The 23,347-nt window shown below is 41.1% G+C and overlaps 1 protein-coding gene across 3 annotated transcripts in view; it reads left to right on the forward strand.

Annotated features, from left to right (window-relative positions):
* The window catches only part of SEL1L (SEL1L adaptor subunit of SYVN1 ubiquitin ligase), a 68,873-nt gene that overhangs the window by 33,084 nt on the left and 12,442 nt on the right, over positions 1–23,347 (forward strand). For 2 of the 3 annotated variants that reach the window (XM_062181830.1, XM_062181832.1), the window contains 11 exons: positions 2,026–2,107; positions 2,445–2,599; positions 4,085–4,141; positions 9,729–9,797; positions 13,156–13,233; positions 14,254–14,316; positions 16,868–16,955; positions 17,302–17,450; positions 19,284–19,449; positions 20,681–20,755; positions 22,062–22,234. In XM_062181830.1, coding sequence (XP_062037814.1) covers positions 2,026–2,107; positions 2,445–2,599; positions 4,085–4,141; positions 9,729–9,797; positions 13,156–13,233; positions 14,254–14,316; positions 16,868–16,955; positions 17,302–17,450; positions 19,284–19,449; positions 20,681–20,755; positions 22,062–22,234 — 1,155 coding nt within the window. The remainder of the gene's footprint in view (positions 1–2,025; positions 2,108–2,444; positions 2,600–4,084; positions 4,142–9,728; positions 9,798–13,155; positions 13,234–14,253; positions 14,317–16,867; positions 16,956–17,301; positions 17,451–19,283; positions 19,450–20,680; positions 20,756–22,061; positions 22,235–23,347) is intronic. The other variant, XM_062181831.1, reaches the window with a different exon arrangement.

Genomic DNA, 23,347 nt, shown 5'->3' on the forward strand with positions numbered 1-23,347 from the left:
GGATGCAACTGGAAACCATTACACTTAGTGAAATTAGCCAGTCCCAAAAAAAACAGATATCTGTTTTCCCTGATCCAAGGTAACTAATAGAGTACCAAAAATGTAATGTATTAGAGTAAAGTGGACATTTTAAAATTCTATGATTGGGGCCAGCGCTGTGACGCAACAGGTTATAGCCCTGGTCTGTAGTGCCAGCATCCCATAAGGGTGCTGGTTCGAGTCCCAGCAGCTCCACTTCTGATCCAGGTCTCTGCTGTGGCCTGGGAAAGCAGTAGAAGGTAGCCCAAGTGCTTAGGCCCCTGTACCCGCTTGGGAGACCCGAAAGAAGCTCCTGGCTCCTGGCTTTGGATCGGCACAGCTCCAGCTGTTGCAATCATTTGGGGAGTGTACCAGTGGAAGGAAGACCTCTCTCTCTCTCTCTCTCTCTCTCTCTCTATCTCTCTATCTCTATCTCTGCCTCTCCTTCTCTTTCTGTGTAACTCTGACTTTCAAATAAATAAATAAATCTTCAGGAAAAAAAAAATTCGATGATTGTTTGCAGCCCTATCTCTTCCGTTGATGACAGCATTTTTTTTCTTCATACTCTTGTTTAGTGTAGGGGTAACTATATGATCATTAAGTAAACTGAAAATAGATCTTTGTAAAAATTAAGAGTAGGAATGTGAGAGGGAGTAGAAAGAAGGGTTGGAACATGAGTGGGAGGGAGGGATGGATGGAAAGTATCACTGTGTTCCTAATTCTGTATATGTGAAATACATGAAACTTGTATAACTTAAATAAATTTTTTTTTTTTTTTAAAATTAACATTGGCCACAGAAGAAATGGCTACACAGTAAGAACGTTGAAAGGGGTGGGCATTTGACTTGATGGTAAAGATGCCAAAATCCAAATCACAGTGCTTGGATTCAGTTCCCAGTTCTGTCTTCTGACTCCAGCTTCCCACTATTGCATAAACTTGGAGGCAGTGGTGACAGTTCAGAGAAGCAGCTTGCTGCCATCCCTGTAGGAGACCTGGATCACATTTCTAGCTCCTGACTTTAGCCTTGGCCTGGCCAAAGACATGTGAAGTTTCGAGGCAAAAGGCTGTAGATGGGGAAGTACTCTGTATTGCTGACTCTTCTGTGTCTCTCTCTGCCTTTCAAATAATTTTTAAAAGGACATTAAATATTATACATGTTCTTATACATAATGCCCTAAATATTATTAAAGTTTGTTAGAGTATTGCTTTTTGTTCTTATTCTGAAATTGTTAATTGCTGGTGTTACTGGACCTGCTGCCAGTAGTCCTATTTTCTTTTCTTTTTTTTTTTTTTAAGATTTATTTTTTATTTGAAAGAGTTACACAGAAAGAGGAGAAGCAGAGAGAGAGAGAGAGGTCTTCCATCCACTGGTTCACTCCCCAATTGGCCACAATGGCCGGAGCTGCAGCAATCAGAAGCCAGGAGTCAGGAGCTTCTCCCCAGTCTCCCACAGGGTGCAGAGGCCCAAAGACCTGGGTCATCTTCTACTGCTTTCCCAGGCCATAGTAGAGAGCTGGATTGGAAGAGGAGCAGCCAGGTCTCGAACCAGTGCCCATGTAGAATGCTAACACTGTAGGCTGCAGCTTTACTCACTATGCCCCAGTCCTATTTTCTTTATTTTGCCAATTTCTTACTGCTTTGTTAGTTTGGAAAATTAGTTCATTTTTGTTAAAATTGTGTCTAAAATAAGATTAAAATTCCTTCTAAGCACTAGCCTGTTTTCTCTTATGGGTAAAATGTACGTACTTCACCCACAAAGTCCTTGGTGTTTATTTTGATTGCTGTAGGACCTTTATTATTTATTTCCTAGTTCTTAACTGTAGTCTGCGTGTGGACGTTGCTGAGCAAGGTATCTCAAAACTTAAGACTCGGGAAAAATGAAGTGTAAGTGTGCTTCAGTGAAAGGACGACGAATCCCATTCTGGTTAGAGTTAGCGTTGTCAGTTCTAGAGGAACGCCACTGAAGCTTGTGATCTTCTGTCTTCTCACTGGAAATTGTTTTCCAGGGATACCGGTACTGGGCTGGCATTGGAGTCCTCCAGAGTTGTGAATCTGCATTGACTCACTATCGGCTTGTTGCCAATCATGGTATATATTTTTTATTCTTTTTACTAAGAAAAAAAAATTAAAATCCTGTGTTTTTGTTGTACTGCTTGAAGTATCTTGAATGGCTCTCTCACATATCTCATCTTCAAATTAGGTGATGAAGTACAGTTTTCTTTAATTTTGCTTTGGGTTTCACTTCTTAAATATTTTATGGGAACAAGTCTCCTTTATGAATAGATTACTACCTTATAATCTATAGAATATTTTAGAGGTTCTCTTTCACATTATTTATTGTCAGCCTTGTACAGCTGGGATTGTACCCCTTCCCGTGGACAATCCTTCTGACTGTTTGCCACATTACTTTGTCCCCCTGTTTCAGTTGCTAGTGACATTTCGCTAACAGGAGGCTCAGTAGTACAAAGAATACGGCTGCCTGATGAGGTAGAAAACCCAGGAATGAACAGTGGGATGCTAGAAGAAGATTTGATTCAGTATTACCAGTTTCTAGCTGAAAAAGGCGATGTACAAGCACAGGTATGTGTTTAAACATCTCAGAGAATATTTTACTGCATTGTGTATTTTAATGTGATGGGGGAGGGTGGCTAAGTACTTAGATCTGTTAGTAACATTCTCATTGCTCTGAGCAATTACTGACTTCATATTAGAGTCCCCAAAGGAGCATTAAAAATAATAGCAAGAAGCTCACACTCTCCACAGATTCCATTTGGGTTCATCTAAGATGGGAGCTGGACAGTAAGAGTCCTTAAAAGCTGACCACGTGACTGTCCTGTATAACACAGTTGGAAGTCACTGCTTGAGATGAGCAGCATTAACACTGGTGATCAAAGTTCTTAGTGGAGTCACCAGGGTTGAAACTCATTTCTCTAAGTAAGGAATTCCTGAAATATTTGGAATCTTGAGTATTCTTTGTGGCTATTTACTGTTCATGTTTCTTTTGCTTATCTTAGAACATAATTCTCTGAAGGTCTAGAACAGAATTAGGTTTGTTTAATGTAAACTATATGCTATCCATCAGAATATCATGCGTTTGTGTGTGTGTATGTGTTTGTATGAATGTGCTTCCTGGCTTATTTTGATGATATTAAAATAAAAAACTTAAACATTGTTTTTCTACTAAATTTGCATTTCTTAATAATTTACAATATATAGAGATGAACAAAAGACACCTACTAAGAAGACATAATTTTAAGACTGAGAAGGGAGCCTTAAAAAAAAAATCAATAACCACAGTATAAGTTAGATTAAAAGTTTATCTTACTGAAATCATAATAAGTTATCTTGTGCGATTAAGCCTATTCCTTATATATTAGTTTTTGGCGTAAATCTTCTGTTCATGAAACATGCTTTTCCATGTTCCCTGCTGTCTCCTTTTTTGCTCCCGTTGAGTTTGGCTGCTTTCTGCTAGTGCATCTCTGTCCCTTACCCGGTGTGGTAGTCCTGCTTCCACTATCCCTTGGTTGCCTAGAGAGCACAGCATGTATCCTGAAGTTAGCCAAGTGTGGTGTGATAAGCACTTTCACCATTTCCAGGACAACTCAGGAACTTTCATGTACTCTGTTTTAATTCTGTATATCTGTGAATCTGACAAGATATTATTGTTTGATATAGTATATATCAACTTAGATTTACTCACAAATTTACTTTTCCACTGCTCTTACTGCATTTCTGAACTTCTAGATAATTTCCCTTCTTTCCTGAGGAGCACTCTTTAGTATTTCATTTAGAGCTGGTTCACTGGGGACAAATTCAGTTTGGAGTTGTCTGAAAATGTTTTACTTCACCTCATTTTAGAAGAATACTTTGCATATATTTTTAATTTTTAAAATTTGGAGTTAAAGTAGAATCATGTTTTTAGGACTGAAGACTATGTTTAGTTTTTGTTGTTGTTGTTGTTGTTTTTGAGTCGTAAACAGAAAGCCTTTTACTCCCAAGATGCTTTCTTGGTAGTCTGATCCTGACTGTGTTCCACCACTTCCTTTGCTCTGTTCTTGTTTTTAGGTTGGGCTGGGACAGCTGCATCTGCATGGAGGACGTGGAGTAGAACAAAATCATCAGGTAACTGCCCTGCCCCTTGGGCTTTGAGAGATGTTGTATCAAGAAATGATGCTCTAGGTGCATTTCTTGCTCACTCAGTGCCAATATCAAACTTGTGTTGTTTACACACCACAAAAGAGCTTTCAAAATCTAATGCCTGAGGAAGCAAAAGAAAATGTGAATGTACTTTAGAGTGGTAGAAAAGCTTTTATTAATTTAAAACCTGCTTCTCAATATTGTCCAGAAATTTCACATACAAGGTCTTGGTTTTCTGTAAGTGTGTGTGTGTGTGTGTGTAGATGTAGCTAGATAAATATTTAAGTGTGTGTGTACATGTATGTATATACATATATATATATATACTTATTTTTTAAACATTTATTTGAGAGAGAAGAGTTACAGAGAGAGAGAGAGAGAGATCTTTCATTGACTGTATCATTCCCCAAATGGCTACAACAGCCAGAGCTGGTCAAATCCAAAGCCAGGAGCCAGGAGCTTCTTCCAGGTCTCCCACATGGGTGAAGGGGCCCAACACATGGGCCATCTTCTGCTGTTTTACCAGGGCATAAGCAGAGAGCTGGATTGGAAGTGAAGCAGCCGGGACAAATACCAGCACCCATATGGGATGCAGTGCTGCAAGGCAGAGGCTTACCCTTCTATGCCATAGCATTGGCCCCTTCTTTAAGTGTATGATGGAAGTATGTTTTAAATACCTTTTAGAAAATGCTTTATAGAACTGAGGAACATTTTATGTTATTTGTGAGGAATTAGAAGTATATGGTTCTGGCCGGCGCCGTGGCTCAATAGGCTAATCCTCTACCTTGTGGCGCTGGCACACCGGGTTCTAGTCCCGATCAGGGCACCGGATTCTGTCCCGGTTGCCCCTCTTCCAGGCCAGCTCTCTGCTGTGGCCAGGGAGTGCAGTGGAGGATGGCCCAAGTGCTTGGGCCCTGCACCCCATGGGAGTCCAGGAGAAGCACCTGGCTCCTGCCATCAGATCAGCGCGGTGCGCCGGCCACAGTGCGCCAGCCGCGGCGGCCATTGGAGGGTGAACCAACGGCAAAAGGAAGACCTTTCTCTCTGTCTCTCTCTCACTGTCCACTCTGCCTGTCAAAAATAAAAATTTTTTAAAAAGTACATAGTTCTTCCAGTCTGATCTATTATTCAGTCACCAGGTTTTGTCCACTTTGTGCCCTAAATAGCACTCACCTCTTCCCTACTTTAGACCTCCATACCTATCACTTGTGTAGATCATCTTCCACATGTATCTCCTAGATAAAGCTTGTCTCTCTAAATCACACATCTGATTTCCTTGGGTAAAAACTCTTGTGTGGTCTGTAACTTCCAGTAGCTTAAAGACCAAAACTTTTATTATGACCTCTAAGGCTTCCTACCAGTCAGTCTATGTTTACCTTTGTAGCACCTTCCTCTGAGTTACAGGCACACAGACCCTTTGTCAAGTTTTTGAACGTATCAAGAGCCTCCCTGTTTCAAGATTTCTTTAGTGTTAGTCCTCTGTGTACGATGAATATTACCCACCTCTTTTCTTCATGTAGCTAATGCTCACTCATTCTCCAGAACTGGAAGCAAACCTATAGTATGTCTCCCCTAGTCTCCCTCCAGGAAAAGGTCATGTTCCACAGTCAGATGTCTGAACATCTGTCCTTTGTAAATTAATTACTTAACTAAGTTATTTCCTTGCTTAAGCGCAGAGTCCAAAAGAGCACAAACCATGTCTGCTTGCTTGCTACTTTATTCGTAACCTCTGACAGTGTATAATATGTAGTAAGTTTTTAAAAAACATTTGTCAAACTAATAAACTGGTCTCCACCATGCCAGTTAAATATACTAATTGAGATTATTTCACATACTAAACACCACCAACTTAAGAATTAGATTGTAACAAAATATACTTATCATTAAAGCTATCCAAATATCATGGGTTGCTTTGTTTTTGTTTTATTCAGACTGCTTTTGACAACTTTCATCATCTCTAAGATATTAAAATGTACGTCTTAGGGCAATGAATCATCACATGAGCTGGTTAGTAAGTGAGAAAACAGAATTCTGAGTAAGAGTTTGCTGCATACCTTTTATATAATAACTTTGGGAATATTCCTGTATTGTTGCTGCCTACCTGTGAAGCAACGGCACTGTAAATTATTGCACCAGCTTTAAAGAAGAAAATAAGTTCCTGACACATAATTGAATTAACAAATATTTTAGTACCTACTGTTTGCCATTCATTGCTGACAATTCAGGATTCAAGGCAAGAGGTCTTCTAAAGTTCATGGAAACTGTGTTAACTTTAAAATTTTTCAGCAACAAAATAAACTTACACTTACTACAACACATTTGAACAGGGTCTACTTTGTGGCACTAAAAAGGATTACACATCAGTTTGAAAAGAGCTTCTGTCGGAGTGACTTGAATTCTGATAAAGTTAAAACAAACATCAAATTTATGGTGATGCTTGGATGGAGGAATGGTGAAATCATTGACACTTGACAAAAAATTTATGGGGACAATGCCTGAAAGAAGTCAGGTTTACAAACGCGTAACTAATTTTAAGAAGGTACCGAGTTACGTTAAGATGAAGCACACAGTAGCAAACCATCCACTTCCACTTGTAAGGAAAAAATAAATCCTGTTCCTTCCCTAATCGAAGAGGACCAGTGATTAACAGCAGAAACAATAACCAACACCGCTTGCACCTCAATTGATGTAGCTTACACAATTCTGCCTGAACGCTGAGCAGACTTTCTCCTTGATGTGTGCCAAAGGTTGTGTCCAAATTGCACACAAGGGAAAAGCTTTCAGTGGAAGTTTTAAATAGGTGGGATCAAGATCCTGAAGCATTTTTTCAAATAATAACAGGAGATGAAACATTGTTTTACCAGTACAGTCAACAAGCCAAAACACATCAAGGCCAGTGCCGTGGCTCACTAGGTTAATCCTCCGCCTGCGACGCCAGTATCCCATGTGGGCACCGGCTACTAGTCCCAGTTGCTCCTCTTCCAATCTAGCTCTCTACTGTGGCCCAGGAAGGCAGTGGAGGATGACCTAAGTGCTTGGGCCCCTGCACCCGCATGGAAGACCAGGAGGAAGCACCTGACTCCTGGCTTCGGCTCAGCGTAGCTCTGACCGTAGTGGCCATTTGTGGGGTGAACCAGTGGAAGGAAGACCTCTCTCTGTCTCTCCCTCTCACTGTCTGTAACTCTACCTGTCAAATGAATTAAAAAAAAAAAAAAAAAAACAACAGCTACCAGGAGTAAAAATGGTTCAGACAAAGCAAAAGACCAGTTGAGAGCAAAAGTCATTTGGGGGATGCTAATGACATTTTGTTTGTTGACTTTAAGAATGATAACATTGTTTATTTTTGCGAGTGGAGAAAGTTAGACAAAGCTATAGCAGAAAAGCAGCTGTCCCACCAGGACAATGATCCTTCTCATTCCTCCCGCCAGACAAGGGCAGTTTTGCCAGAATTTCCGTGGCAGATCATCAGCATTCACCTTATGGTCCTGATTTGGCTCCTTCTAACTTCATTTTGTTTCCTAATTTTAAAAGTTAAAGGGCACTCATTTTTCTTCAGGTAATGTAAAGACTGCATTGACATCAGATTCCCAGGCCTCTTTGTTCTTTAGGATCCTGGGAATGATGATATAATCAACCACAAAATAAGTGTCTTGAACTTGATGGCACTTATGTCAAGAAATAGTGTGGTTTTTTAATTTTTTTTTTTATTTTTATCTTTTAATCCCACTTTTTCACAAGTCATTTGAAATCTCCTCATACTGAACAAAATATCTGTCTGTATTTCTGTGGAGCTTCAAGTTTAATAGAGCATTAGATACTTCTTAAATAATCACACCAATAAATATGTATGAATTGTGATTATTATTACAAAGAATAATTAAAGGACACAATTACTGATTAGTAATTGGGAAGTACCAGTTGGAAAGAATGGGAGGAAAACTTGTCTAAGAAGTAGAAGACATTTAAGTTGAGACTGGAGGTAATGTCAGTTCCCAAAAAGAACAGCATAAATGAACAATGGCTGGCCACCCATCGTGCAGAGAGCATAGTGCAGTGCTAAGAAAACTGCTTGGTAACCTCAGTATATCCATCTTGTATTTCAAGGGACTACAAGGAACAACATGTTCAGACTTTAAAACAGTGACTTCAGCAATACAGAGAATGAATTAGAAGACCCCAGGAATAAAAGAGGATGATCAGGAAGGGGATTATTCTAGAGGTTCAAGTGAAAGATAATGGAACTTGGTTGATCTGTGGTAATGAAAGTTAATAGATGGATGCAAGATGTTTTTTGATAAAAGAAATAGGGTTTAGTGGTGGATCAGATATGAGAATGAAAGGGAGCATGTGGCTTGAGCAACCAATAGATAGTATTATCTGCTTACATTGAGATTCTGAATAATCCCCCCATTCTGTGGGGGGAGGGGTGGTCATGGAGTGAAGATTTCAGGTATATCTGTTCAAGTAGTGGGTGAGATGTTCAGAGGGAGTTGAATAGATGGGTTTGGAGCTGCAAATGGAAGTTTAGAAGTTGCCATAGTCTAGGTGGTATGCAAAGCCATAAGAATAGGTAAGACAGTTTAAAGACTATAAAATGAAAATGGAATCCAAAGTTGTGCCCTGAAGAAATGGCAGGCAGGGTAAGAATCAGCAAAGGAGACTTCAGTGTTGAGGTGGAGAGTTAGGAAGGAAACTGGAAGAGTGGCATCTTGTAAGCCAAGCTAAGAGTCTTTCAGGAGGAGGGTGTGGTAGAACGCGGCAGAGAGCGGTGAGGTGAAATGAAACAACACTTGCCCTTGACAGTCTTTCTGAAGCCCATGAAGAGTAGGCTGTAGAATGCATTGCAGTGAATGCAGATAGTTCATTTGAGAAGCTTGACTGTGTGGAGGTAACAGTCATCATTGGAGGAAATTGGGGTCTAAAGAAAAGATGAATCCTCGTGTTTCAGTTTTTTTATTAACAAAATTACTAGAGTGCATTTACGGGGTAACGTTCAGAGAGGGAGAGGTGAAATGAGCAGGAGACAGCAATAACCATCAGTATTAGGTCCTCAACGAGGATGAGCAGTGTAACTGAGAGTGGTGATAACTTCTAATGATGGGAGTGTGTTTAATTTAGTTTGTGTGATTTTAAGCAGAACAAAAGGAAATTTTATTTATTTACAGGAATTTTAAAAACCTCTGTGCCTTGAAAAGACTTCCATTTTTCCCTTCTTTCAAGGTTATCAGCAGAGAAGGAGACAAAAGTTAAGCTCCTGTTAGATTGTCTGTTAAGCAGCATGATATTCACTTTGCCTGTAAATAACAACAGAAGTCTTCTTGGTTCTTTATTTTAGGGAACACAAGAAATTTCTTTCGTGTTTCTAACTATGAAAAGACTTAATGATGCAGCTATCTTTTAATAAAATAAAACCTGAAAGTGCTGATTTCTGTTTTGAAATATTGACAACCGGGTATTCTTATTTTTAAAACGCTTCAGTATAACAAAATTTTGTTAGTGTTTCTGAAGTAACTGTTTTTGCTAATGCAGATTCTGTTAAAAGCTAATGGTTTTAACAATTCTTTTCCCACAGAGAGCATTTGACTACTTCAATTTGGCAGCTAATGCTGGCAATTCACATGCTATGGCCTTCTTGGGAAAGGTACTGTACAGCCTGTGAATGCATTATGTAAAAGGAAGAAGTGTTTACACAGAACGGTGTATTCAGGATCTACAGTTTACCAAAAGTAAATTAGAAATAACGTTTCTAATGCAAGGATATTATATCTTAAGTACTATGCTGAGGCATATACTTAGACATCTTAAACATAACATGGCATCTCCTCAACAGTATATTAATTCTGCATTGAAATTAGCTGTCACTTTCTGACCTCCCACTTTTTATATATTTGTTACACACATAGTGAGGAATTCTTTATATATACAATTTTGTTGTTATTGTTAAGTCTGTCCAAATTACCTGTATTCTTCCATGCTGAATAGATGCAGTTGGGTTTGTTAAAATTGATCTGCAGATCTTATAATTATCTTTTTTATAAGATTTATTTATTTATTTGAAAGAGTTATAAGAGTAAGAGAGAGGTCTTTGATCTACTGGTTCATTCTCCAGATGGCTACAACAGACAGGGCTAAGCCAGGCCAAAGCCAGGGGACAGGTGCTTCATCCAGGTCTCCCATGTGTGTGGCAGCAGCCCATACACTTTGGCCATCTTCTGCTGATTTTCCCAGGCCATTAGCAGGAAGCTAGATAAGAAGTGGAGCAGATGGGACATGAACTGGCACCCGTGTGGGATGCTGACGTAGCAGGCAGTGGCTTCACCTGCCAGGCCAAAAGAGTGGCACCTTTAATTATCTTAAATATGACAGTTGTGACCCACCTCACAGTGCAGTTCTTTTCTCAAGCACAGAAACATTTAAATCCAGAAACTTAGTGAACAGATGCGATATGTCATAGAAGAGTCACAGAAGTTCATTTTCATTATTTTGAAAACTAATGCAGTATAAACCAGTGAATGTTTTTATTCTAAGCAAATCCTAAAGTAAGGAAGTTCAAATGGAAAGGTTTTTACAAATAGGATTTCATTGTCACATGATCACAAATAGTTAACTGGAGCCTCTTGACCCTTAAGTTTTAACATTCTGACCTTGTATCATAGAGGTTGCTACTCCCCCATCTGTTTTTGTTATGTGTATTTTCCTTTATTTGTTGTTTCCTCAATATGTCATAGATAGAAACAACACTGGTCATTCTGTTTTCCTTTTTCTTGACTCTTCATCATGTTCCATACTTAATACTCTTTAAAAAAAAAAAGATTTATTTATTTTATTTGAGAGGCACAGTGACAGAGAGGTAGAGGCAGAGAGAGACAGAGAGAGGTCTTCCATCCGCAGGTTCACTTCCCAGATAGCCGCAACGGCCGGAGCTTTGCCAATCCAAAGCCTGGAGCTTCTTCCGGATCTCCCATATGGGTGCAGGGACCCAAGGACTTGGGCCATCTTCTACTGCTTTCCCAGGCCATAGCAGAGAGCTGGATGGAAGTGGGACAGTTGGGACTTGAACTAGTCCCCATATGGGATGCTGGCACTGCAGGTGGCAGCTTTACTCACTATGCCACAGTGAAGGCCCCCGTACCTAATACTCTTAATGTTCAGTGTTTAAAGCCTTTTAAAAATAACATTTTAGCCGGCGCCGTGGCTCAACAGGCTAATCCTCCGCCTTGCTTGCGGCGCCGGCACACCGGGTTCTAGTCCCAGTCGGGGCACTGGATTCTGTCCCAGTTGCCCCTCTTCCAGGCCAGCTCTCTGCTATGGCCCGGGAGTGCAGTGGAGGATGGCCCAAGTCCTTGGGCCCTGCACCCGCATGGGAGACCAGGAGAAACACCTGGCTCCTGCCTTCAGATCAGCGAGATGCGCCAGCCGCGGCGACCATTGGAAGGTGAACCAACGGCAAAGGAAGACCTTTCTCTCTGTCTCTCTCTCTCTCACTGTCCACTCTGCCTGTCAAAAATAAAAAAAAAAAATTAAAAAATTAAAAAAAAAATTTTTAATTTCTTTGCCTGAACTTAAGACTCACTATTATCCTGGGAACAGCTATGGTAGAGGACAAGGGAGGGAGGACCATGCTATTGAATAGACCTCACTTCATCCCTAATCTGATCCCCAGGACCATGTCAGCCATCTCACTGCCCTATGGTAGAGAGAAGATTCATCCTGGTATTAGAGATTTCTTTTTTTTTTTTTTCAATTTATTTTTATTTTTTTTAATTAATTAACTTTTTTTTGACAGGCAGAGTGGATAGTGAGAGAGAGAGAGAGACAGAGAGGAAGGTCTTCCTTTTTTGCCATTGGTTCACCCTCCAATGGCTACTGCGGCCTGCGCATCTCGCTGATCCGAAGCCAGGAGCCAGGTGCTTCTCCTGGTCTCCCTTGCGGGTGCAGGGCCCAAGGACTTGGGCCATCCTCCACTGCCTTCCTGGGCCATAGCAGAGAGCTGGCCTGGAAGAGGGGCAACTGGGATAGAATCCGGCGCCCCAACCGGCACTAGAACCCGGTGTGCCGGTGCCACAAGGCGGAGGATTAGGCTGTTAAGCCACGGCGCCGGCCAGAGATTTCTTCTTGAGACTGATATGTGAGCTGATTTGTATATTAATGTTTACCATACAAGTCATGAATTTGAGGTGACATCAAATGCATACTACAGGTACTACAGGGGCCAGCGCCGTGACTCACTTGGTTAATCCTCCGCCTGTGGTGCCTGCATCCCATATGGGCTCTGGGTTACTCTTCCAGTCCAGCTTTCTGCTGTGGCCCGAGAGAGCAGAAGAAGATGGTCCAAGTGCTTGGGCCTCTGCACCCACATGGGATACCAGGAAGAAGCTCCTGGCTCCTGGCTTCGGATGAGTGCAGCGCCAACCACAGTGGCCATTTTGGGAGTGAACCAACGCAAGGAAGACCTTTCTCTCTGTCTCTCCCTATCACTCTCTGTAACTCTACCTGTCAAATAAGAAAAAAATGTATACTACAAAAATGTTTAAGATTTTTTTTATTTGACAGGTAGAGTTACAGAAAGAGGGACAGACAGAGAGAAAGGTCTTCCTTGCGTTGGTTCACTCCCAAAATGGCCATGACAGCCAGAGCTGTGTCGATCAGGAGCCAGGAGCTTCTTCCCGTTCTCCCATGCGAGTGCAGGGGCCCAAGGACTTGGGCCATCCTCTACTGCTTTCCCAGGGCATAGCAGAGAGCTGGATTGGAAAAGGAGCAGCCGGAACTAGAACCGGTGCCCATGTGGAATGCTGGCACCACAGGTGGAGGATTAACCTACTGCACCAAGGGGCCAGCCCCAAGAGTTTACTTTTAATTCTAAAATCTTCTGTGAGAAATTGTAAATGTTTTGGAAACTTTTCATGAGATCTAACAAAAACCAAAGTGAAATGCAATAGGAGAGAAATGTAGCTGGAAAGAGGGTTACAGCTCTTAATGAAATGGGGTCTGTTTTGCAGATGTATTCAGAAGGAAGTGATATTGTGCCTCAGAGTAATGAGACGGCTCTGCACTACTTTAAGAAAGCTGCTGACATGGTAAGACTTCATGACTCAGTGTACTGAAATGTGAGCCCCATTACTCTTACAATAAATGAATCTATTGTATTGTAAGATTTATCATGACCAAATATGCCACAAATTAGTGAAAGTGCTTATGTAAATATGAATCATGTGAATTTTTTGGCTGTACATAAATTTCCCAATAAAAAGCAATTTTTTTCTTAGGGACCAGGTTGTTGAATATTAACTCTCTGTTTAAATTTCTCAGAGAAGTTTCCTAATCAGAGAAATAATTGATTTTTGTAATGAAATTAGGAGTTAGGCATTCTACCCTATTTGTATTGCAGGTTGAAGCTTCAAAATTTACAAAGCTGGATACTTTTGACAATTATAATACGTAAATTAAGCTTTCTTTAGACATGAGAAAACTGCTTATAGTCATTTAAGACCCTGTGTCTCCCAAGTATGCACTTACCTTGCATGTTACAGTAATCTAAATGTCACTTGAATACTTCTCAGAAAAACACTGTGAAACTTTTCTTAAAGTTGCCTTCTATCTAAGTTAAGGTGAATTCTAGATTTTCTTCTTTTTAGTCTTAAAAAAAAAAACAGATGATTATCTTTGCTCTACAATACTCCAGTAACCTTAAGTGTATCTTTGCAACCTGATAGTAGTATTGCTGTTGTTACAAGACTGTTGATCTACTGTGACATCTTCCTTCTTTATTGGGGTAGAAGGTTATTAATGAAAAACTATCCAAAACATCTTAGTCAAATTTTGCATCAAAGATTCATGGCTCAAATGGTCAGAAGGTAAGTCACCAAAATTTAGTTCTAAGTTAACTTACTGTTTATTCTTTTCAGCAAATTACTGAAAGCCTCTAAATGTTTATAAGTCAATTTTAAATTGTCTGAAGGGGAGAAACTTTTGAATCAGAAAGTACTTAAGACATGTTTTGAATATGCTCGTAAATTATTTCTTTTGTAATTATTTATTGTTACCTGTTTTTAATGAATTCTCTTTCCACTCACTTGTCTGATTTCTCCTGTTTACAGGGCAACCCGGTTGGGCAGAGTGGGCTTGGAATGGCGTACCTCTACGGGAGAGGAGTTCAAGTTGTAAGTGTTGAGTCTGACATTCTGACTTAAATAAGCCCTCATCTGGTGAGGAGGGGACATACTCTTTATCTGATAATCTGGATAAAACTATCCCATTTTTAAAAAAATATTTATTTATTTATTTGGAAAGTAAAATTACAGAGAGGCAGAGGCAGAGAGAGAGAGATCTTCCATCCACTGCTTCACTCCCCAAATGATTGCAACACTGGAGCTGGACCCATCTGAAGCCAGGAGCCAGGAGCTTCTTCTGGGTCTGCCACATGGGTGCAGGAGCCCAAGTACTTGGGCCATCTTCTGCTGCTTTCCCAGGCCATAGGAGAGCTGGATTGGAAGTGGAGCAGCCGTGCCTTGAACTATCCCATATAGGATGCCAGCACTGCAGGCGGCAGCTTTACCTGTTGCGCCACAGCGCCAGTCCCCATCCCATTATTATCTCAGAGTTTAGCTCGCTGCCACACCTTCATTTCGGCTGTCTTAGGATGGCTCCATCTCTGCCTCTTTCTTCTGAAGGTGTGAAGTTGTTTGCTCATTCTTCCACCCGTGCTTTCCCTCTACCAGTTCGATCTATTTCTCAAGTATTTAAACATCCCCCTACTCGAGCCTAAGAAAATCATCAGTCTCTCCCATTTAGGAGTGAAGATTTTTCTATTCTACTTTTTACCCCTTCTAGCTACTCTTTTCCCTCTCATCCTTCACTACAAAGCCAAGTTTTTCCAAAGAATCAACTTTACTAAGCTGCTAGCGTTCACTCTAGTTTTTAGCTATTAGGTTTCTGCCTCCCATGACTGCTTTCTTTATACAAGTCACCAATCACCTAAATGTCACTCCAGTTGACATTTTTGGTTCCCCCACAGCTTAGCCATCTCTGGGTTCTGTGACTACAAACTTTATTGGTTTTTTTTGGCCATTTCATCCATTCTTCTCTGCTGCTGACTCAGACTGGATGTCCCTCGGTTTTCAGTAATGTTCTCTCCTCTGTTGAGCTCTCCAAACAATATATTCTTTAATTTGAGCCTAAAACTAAGAGCTAAGTTTAAGAGTCTAAGCTGTTTTTCCCCCAACTCAAATGACAGTTATGTGGTCTTACTTTGGTTCCTTCTAGTCATTTTAGATTATAAAAATCTTTAGTAATCTTTTTGATTTTAACCTTTCTCTATGGATATATTTGAGCTTTGAAATCTGATAATCACATCATGTTTGATAAGGTACACAATTTTCTTTATTTAATGCTAGGAAAATAGAGATTCGAAAAGGATTAGTTGATTAGTAGGAAAATGTTTTCCTTTTTTTAAAGATGTATTTATTTATGGGGCCAGTGCTGTGGCGCAGTAGGTTAATCCTCCACCTGTGGTGCCAGCATCCCATATGGTCTCTGGTTCTAGTCCCAGCTGCTTCTTTTGTGATCCAGCTCTCTGCTATGGCCTGGGAAATCAGTAGAAGATGGCCCAAGTACTTGGGCCCCTGCACCCACTTGGGAGAGACAGAAGAAGCTCCTGGATTCGTATCAGCACAGCTCTGGCCATTGTGGCCATTTGGGGAGTGAACCAGCAGAAGGAAGAACCCTCTCTCTGTCTTACCCTCTTACTGTCTGTAACTCTACCTCTCAAATAAATAAATAAAATCTTAAAAAAAGAAAAAGATTTATTTATTTATTTGAGTGCGTTACACAGAGAGAGGAAGAGACAGAAAGAGAAAGAGATATCTTCCATCAGCTATTACGCTCTCCAAATGGCAGCTGTGGCCAGGGCTGAGCCAGGCCAAAGCCAGGAGTCAGGAGCTTTTTCCGGATCACCTATGTGGGTGCAGGGGCCCTGGAACTTGGGACATCTGCTGCTGCTTTCCCAGGCATATTAGCAGGGAGCTGTATTGGAAGTAGAACAGCCTGGACATAAACCTGCACCCATATGGGATGCCAGCATTGCAGGCAGTGGCTTTATCCAACATGCCACGACACCAGCCCCAATTGTTTCTTAATTACCAATCTGGAGTTTCTATTAGTGTTTGTGCTTTCTGAGAATAAACATACAAATTCAGGGCTGGCGCTGTGGCTTAATAGGGTAAGCTTCCACCTGCGGTACCTACATCCCATGTGGACACTGGTTCATTTCCTGGCTGCTCCTCTTGCTGTCCAGCTCTCTACTTGTGGCCTGGGAAAGCAGTGAAAGATAGCCCACATACTTGGGCCCTCGCACCCACATAGGAGATCCAGAAGAAACTCCTGGCTCCTAGCTTCAGATTGGCCCAGCTCCCCAGTCATCGGGGAGCGAACCAGCAGATGGAAGACCCCTCTCTCTGTCTCTCCCTCTGTCTGTAACTCTGCCTCTCAAACAAATAAATAAAATATTTTTAAAAAATAAAAATTTCACAAAAAAAGTCATAAATGGCCCTATGCTGTAAAGTATATTACCATCTTTATATATTTTAAAACAAACTAGACAATAGTCCTTATGGTTGCCCTCAAGTTATTTTATGGGTACTTGGTTGATTCCTGACCCATGAGTATATCAGCCTTTTGAGCTTTCTTATCATATGACGTATTTTTTTTCTACAGAATTATGATCTGGCACTGAAGTATTTCCAGAAAGCTGCTGAACAAGGCTGGGTGGATGGGCAGCTACAGCTTGGTTCTATGTACTATAGTAAGTAATGTTGGTGTTGAGAAATTTATAATGGATACAGCAAGATCTGACTTAACCCATCTTTCCAGAAGAGGGCACCATAGTACGGAAAACAAAGCTGTCTAGTTTGGACCGATTGAAGTACTGCCACTTCAGTGATTTGCACATCTTATTTTGTGTTGTATTGGTTTGTATTAGTTGTATTAGTCTGTATCAATATGGTGATCTGTATTAATGAGACTGACATACTTACTGAGTAAGAATTGTAACTTTATGCTTTTCCTCTTTGTATTTAAGTCTTCTCTAATGCTTAGCTAAATGTCATTTAGGGCTATGCCTAACCTCTGATATGATTCATTTCTTACAGATGGCATTGGAGTCAAGAGAGATTATAAACAGGCGTTGAAGTATTTTAACTTAGCTTCTCAGGGAGGCCATATCTTGGCTTTCTACAACTTAGCACAGATGCATGCCAGTGGCACTGGTGTGATGCGATCCTGTCACACTGCAGTGGAGGTATGGTCTTCTCCGCCATCTTGTGTATGGGACATTGATTTGCCCAGTAGGACTGTGTGCTCTTTTGAATCTGGGTGGGTTTGTTTGGTTTTTTTTTGTTTTTTGGTTTTTTTCTTTGCATTTCTTCTGCAGAAGAAACCTCCTAGCATTGACATATGAGGGCAGACTCTGGTAGTCTATGTATAACTGTTGTACTTTATTTAGTTTGTGTATACCTGTTAGAAACAGTGTTTGTGGCCAGCGCCATGGCTTAACAGGCTAATCCTCCACCTTGCGGTGCCGGCACACCGGGTTCTAGTCCCGATCGGGGCGCCGGATTCTTTCCCGGTTGCCCCTCTTCCAGGCCAGCTCTCTGCTATGGCCCGGGAGTGCAGTGGAGGATGCCCCAAGTGCTTGGGCCCTGCACCCGCATGGGAGACCAGGAGAAGCACCTGGCTCCTGGCTTCGGATCAGCGCGGTGTGCCAGCCGCGGCAGCCGTTGGAGGGTGAACCAACGGCAAAAAGGAAGACCTTTCTCTCTCTCTCTCTCACTACCCACTCTGCCTGTCAAAAAAATTAAATAAATAAAAATAAAATAAATAAATAAAAAAGAAACAGTGTTTGTAAGGACAGACACTGGTTTATGTACTAATTATAGTGCCTAAGACCGTATATGAAAAATTGTATGTTGAATGATGTTCTAAAGGGGAATGCTAATATGTCCTAACTGGAAATTTCCCTCTCTAACTCTGTCATGCATAGTACTTTAAAGTGACATTGATAAACATCAGCAAAGTTTCCAGACCTCTGTGCTTTTCTTTTTTTTAAGATTTATTTATTTACTTGAGATTTATTTATTTACTTATTTACAGAGAGAGGGAGAGACAGAGACAGGTTTTCCATCCACTGATTCACTCCCCAGATGGCCGTAATCTGGAGCCAGGAGCCAGAAGCCAAGATCTTCTTCTGGGTCTCCCACATGGGTGCAGGGGCCCAAGCACTTGGTTGTCTCACTGCCTTCCCAGGCCATTAGCAGAAAGCTAAATCGGAAGAGGAGCAACCAGGACATGAACTGACACCCATATGGAATGCTGGCGCCTCAGGCAGAGCCTTAACCTGCTATACCACAGCTCCAGCCCCTCCTTTTTTTAAGATTTACTTATTTACTTGAAAGGCAGAGTTACAAAGGGAGAGAGAGAGAAATAAAGATCTTCTATCCGCTGGTTCACTCCCCAAGTAGCTGCAACAGCCAGAGCTGAGCTGATCTGAAGCCAGGAGCCAGGAGCTTCTTCCAGGTCTCACATGGGTGCAAGGACCCAAGGACTTGGGCCATCTTTTACTGCTTTCCCAGGCCATAGCAGAGAGCTAGATCAGAAGGGGAGCAACCAGGACATGAACTGGCACCCACATGGGATGCTGGCACCACAGGCAAAGGCTTAACCTACTATACCACAGCTCCAACCCCTCCTTTTTTTTTTTTTTTTTTTTTTTTTTTTTTTTTTAAGATTCACTTATTTACAGGCAGAGTTAGAGACATAGAGATCTTCCATCTGCTGAGTTTCTGGGTCTCAGTTTCATTAGCCTTTCTTAGCTCTGGATGTAGTAAGCATTTGGGGATTGAGTGAGCAGATGGGAGCTCGCTTTGTGTCTGCCTCTCTCTATCTCTTCCCACCACTGTCTGCCTTTGAAACAAATAAAATAAATACATAAATTTAAAAAAAAAAAAAAACAGAAAGCAAGTAGCCAGATAGTCAAAGAGCAAGCTTAACAAACACTTGTAGCTGGAATACAAAAGTTATTTTCTGGCAGATCCTTCTGGCTGTATAGTTGTTTTGTTTTTTTCTCTTCTCACAGTTGTTTAAGAATGTGTGTGAACGAGGCCGTTGGTCTGAGAGGCTTATGACTGCCTATAACAGTTACAAAGATGGTGACTACAATGCTGCGGTGATCCAGTACCTCCTGCTGGCTGAGCAGGGCTACGAAGTGGCACAGAGCAATGCAGCCTTCATTCTTGATCAGAGTAAGGCTCACTTCAGTCCTCTGGCTCACATCTGGCTACCTTGTTTGAAAAGCAGAGCCACAAAGAAGCATTCTTTTGTTGTTGTTGTTGTAAATGGAACCCAACCCACATGCTTAAAGTTACTTTGCCTCAAATCCCTAAGCAATCAGCATTAATTTCATAGAAATGAAAACAGAAATGGATCTGACAGTCATGTTTAAAGTAATTGCACCCAGTAGATGTATTTCTGAAAATATACCGTAGTAAAAAATGCCATTTTTCCAATGCTTTAGATTCTTAGAAGTGGCTGAATAATTAGTCTCATTATTGGTGCTGTGGATAAAACATGTGTCAGAAAGTAGTGTTGTCCTGAATCCAGTGATTCCTTTGAATTCAGTATTTTATTCCATTACTTTTTTTTAAGATTTATTTATGGCCGGCGCCGTGGCTTAACAGGCTAATCCTCCACCTTGCGGCGCTGGCACACCGGGTTCTAGTCCCGGTTGGGGCGCCAGATTCTATCCCGGTTGCCCCTCTTCCAGGCCAGCTCTCTGCTATGGCCCAGGAAGGCAGTGGAGGATGGCCCAAGTCCTTGGGCCCTGCACCCACAAGGGAGACCAGGAGAAGCACCTGGCTCCTGCCTTCGGATCAGCGAGATGCGCCAGCTGCTGTGGCCATTGGAGGGTGAACCAGCGGCAAAAAGGAAGACCTTCCTCTCTGTCTCTCTCTCTCACTATCCACTCTGCCTGTAAAAAAAAAAAAAAAAAAAAAAAAAAAAAAAAGATTTATTTATTTATTTGAAAGGCAGAGTTACACAGAGAGAGAAGGAGAAGCAGAGAGAGAGAGGGGGGTCTTCCATCTGCTGTTTCACTCCCCAGTTGGCCACAATGGCCGGAGCTCTACTGATCCAAAGCCAGGAGCCAGGAGCCTCCTCCAGGTCTCACACGCAAGTGCAGGGGCCCAAGGACTTGAGCCATCCTCCACTGCTTTCCCAGGCCATAGCAGAGAACTGGATCAGAAGTGGGGCAGCCGGGACTTGAACCAGCACCCACGTGAGATGCCAGCACTGCAGGCGCCGGCTTCACCCACTATGCCACAGCACCGGCCCCCATTACTTTTTAATCTAGCGCTTGTCATATCTTAATTCTTTTTAACTTGGGCTCCACATATTCACCTGAGTTTGCTAATGAAGCCTGAAAGTCTAATGGCTTTGCTTGGATGCCTGATTTGTATTTCATTTCTTTTTCTGTAGGAGAAGCAACCATTGTAGGTGAGAATGAAACTTATCCCAGAGCTTTGCTACATTGGAACAGGGCTGCCTCCCAAGGTAAGTGGTTAATTCTAAGGAAAGAGTTGCACCCAGGAGACCTCTCTGTATTTTTTTTAACCTCTCATGAACATTAAATCGTACCATTCATCACCTTAAAATTAAGCAACAGCATTTTTAACTTGCTTGTATTCATTCTCAAAATAGTAGTTCCTGGGCCAGGGTTTCTTTTTCTTTCTTTGCTTACCTTTTTCTTTCTTTTTTTTTTTTTTAAGATTTGTTTACTCATTTGAAAGGCAGAGTTAGAGGGAGAAACAGAGATTTTTTTTTTTTTTTTTTTTTTTTTTTTTGACAGGCAGAGTGGATAGTGAGAGAGAGAGAGACAGAGAGAAAGGTCTTCCTTTTTGCCGTTGGTTCACCCTCCAATGGCCACTGCGGCCGGCGCATCTCGCTGATCCGAAGGCAGGAGCCAGGTGCTTCTCCTGGTCTCCCTTGCGGGTGCAGGGCCCAAAGACTTGGGCCATCCTCCACTGCCTTCCTGGGCCATAGCAGAGAGCTGGCCTGGAAGACCAGAGATTCTTTTTCCATCTGCTGGTTCACTCCCCAGTTGCTGCAACAGCCAGAGCGTTACCTCTGTGAAGCCAAGAGCCAGGAGCTTCTTCTGAGTCTCCCACATATTTGCAGGGGCCCAGTTACTTGGGCCATCCTCCGTTGATTTTCCAGGCACAATAGCAGGGAGCTGAAGCAAAGCAAACCAGAGCCCCTGTGGGGTGCCAGCATCACAGGTCGCAGTCTAACCTGCTATGCCACGATGCCAGCCGCAGAGTTTCTAAATTAAATTGAAAAGTCTCTACTGGATTTTCATCATACTCTGGTTCACTCGTTGGCTTAGTCTAGTTTGAGGCCAGTTTATTGTATAAAATGAGAGAATTGAATAGAACATGTGTAAGAAGCTAATAGACTTGAACCTTTTCCCACTCTTTCTTTTGAATACTTCTTTCTCACATGTAGTTCTCTCAGCCTTGTCTGCCTATCCCAAACTCACAGTGATCAGATGGAACTAAATATTATAGTGTGTAAATGACATGATAAAGCAGAACTTGATCATTCGAAGATATTTCAGTGAAAAGGCAAGAACCACCCGCCATTGTTCTCTCCCAGACTATCCGAAAGCATTCTGCAGAAGAGCTGCACGGCTAGTTTAAATTTTTACTGACTTCATAACTGACTAAGAATTTGTCATAAAGTTTATGTACTGCAAATTAAAATTCTTTATATTGGCACGTTAACAGGAAGAGAAATAACAGTTTAGTATGTTTAAGCATAATTGATTTACCTGCTGTTTTGCGTTTAATTCTTGTTTAAGGCTATACTGTGGCCAGAATTAAGCTTGGAGACTACCATTTCTATGGATTTGGCACAGATGTAGATTATGAGACTGCATTTATTCATTATCGTCTAGCTTCTGAGCAACAACACAGTGCACAGGCCATGTTCAATCTGGGATATATGCACGAGAAAGGACTAGGCATTAAACAGGTAAGTGTGGCTTCAAAACAAATGCTTGAATAAAATAATTGAGATCAAAGGAACCATCTTAATTTGTGTAGAAAATAGACTCTGGATTCATTAAGATTTTAGGCCACTGATTTATGAAACTGATTTGTAATATTTCAGAAGACAACCTTTATGTATCTCTCATCTTCTAGCACATATACACATTAATAGCCACACTGTTATATTTACAGTGTTAAGATAGATTCGTGAAAACGGAAACACAGTGCTGCTTGTATTTTTGATTCATTGAGAATTTCTGTCTATCTTCACCCTGATTTTATTGTCTGTTATTTCTTCTTATTATTTTTTTAAGATTTTTTTTATTTATTTGAAAGGCAGAGATGAAAGGAGAGAGAGAGAGATCTTCCATCTGCTCGTTCATTCCCCAAATGGCCACAATGACTGGAGTCAGGCATGTGTAGGGGCCCAAGTACTTGGGCCACCTTCTGCTACTTTCCCAAGGTGCATTAGCAGGAAGCTGGATTGGAAGTGGAGCAGCCGGGACTCGAACTGGCGCCCATATGGGATGCTGGCACTGCAGGCAGAGGCTTAACCTACGCCACAGCGCCGGCCCCTGTAAGTCATTTCAAACTGAATAAAAATGTTTCTGCTGACAAACTGACTTCTGATTCTCAGAACTTCCTAATGAAGTCTATGTTTGTGTTTGTGTACCTGCAAAGGAATTTTTAAATACAATTCCCTTGTGCATTTAAAATTTTTCTTAAACTTCAAAAGGTCTAAATTCCAGCTATTTTAAATCTTAATAGTTTTAAATTAAATTACTCTTAAAATATTCAACAGAATCTAAATATCAAAACAATTTGATAACCCATCATTATTAAACTTTTAAAAGTATATCATTAAGATCTTTAATTAAAACTGTATCATTCCATTTTCTCCCTAAATTTTTATTTTTAGCTGGTACTATAGACTTATATGCTGATGTAACTTTTTGATGATTACATCTTTTATTGACTAATCTCTTATAGGGAATAAATATGTAAATACATTGTGAATTTATTTTCTGTGATCTAAGTGTTAAGAGGTTGTAAGATATTACTAGTCACAGTTTGTCAGCAAATTATTAATATATTG

The sequence above is a fragment of the Lepus europaeus genome, chromosome 22 (assembly GCF_033115175.1).
Source record: "Lepus europaeus isolate LE1 chromosome 22, mLepTim1.pri, whole genome shotgun sequence".
NCBI lineage: Eukaryota > Metazoa > Chordata > Mammalia > Lagomorpha > Leporidae > Lepus > Lepus europaeus.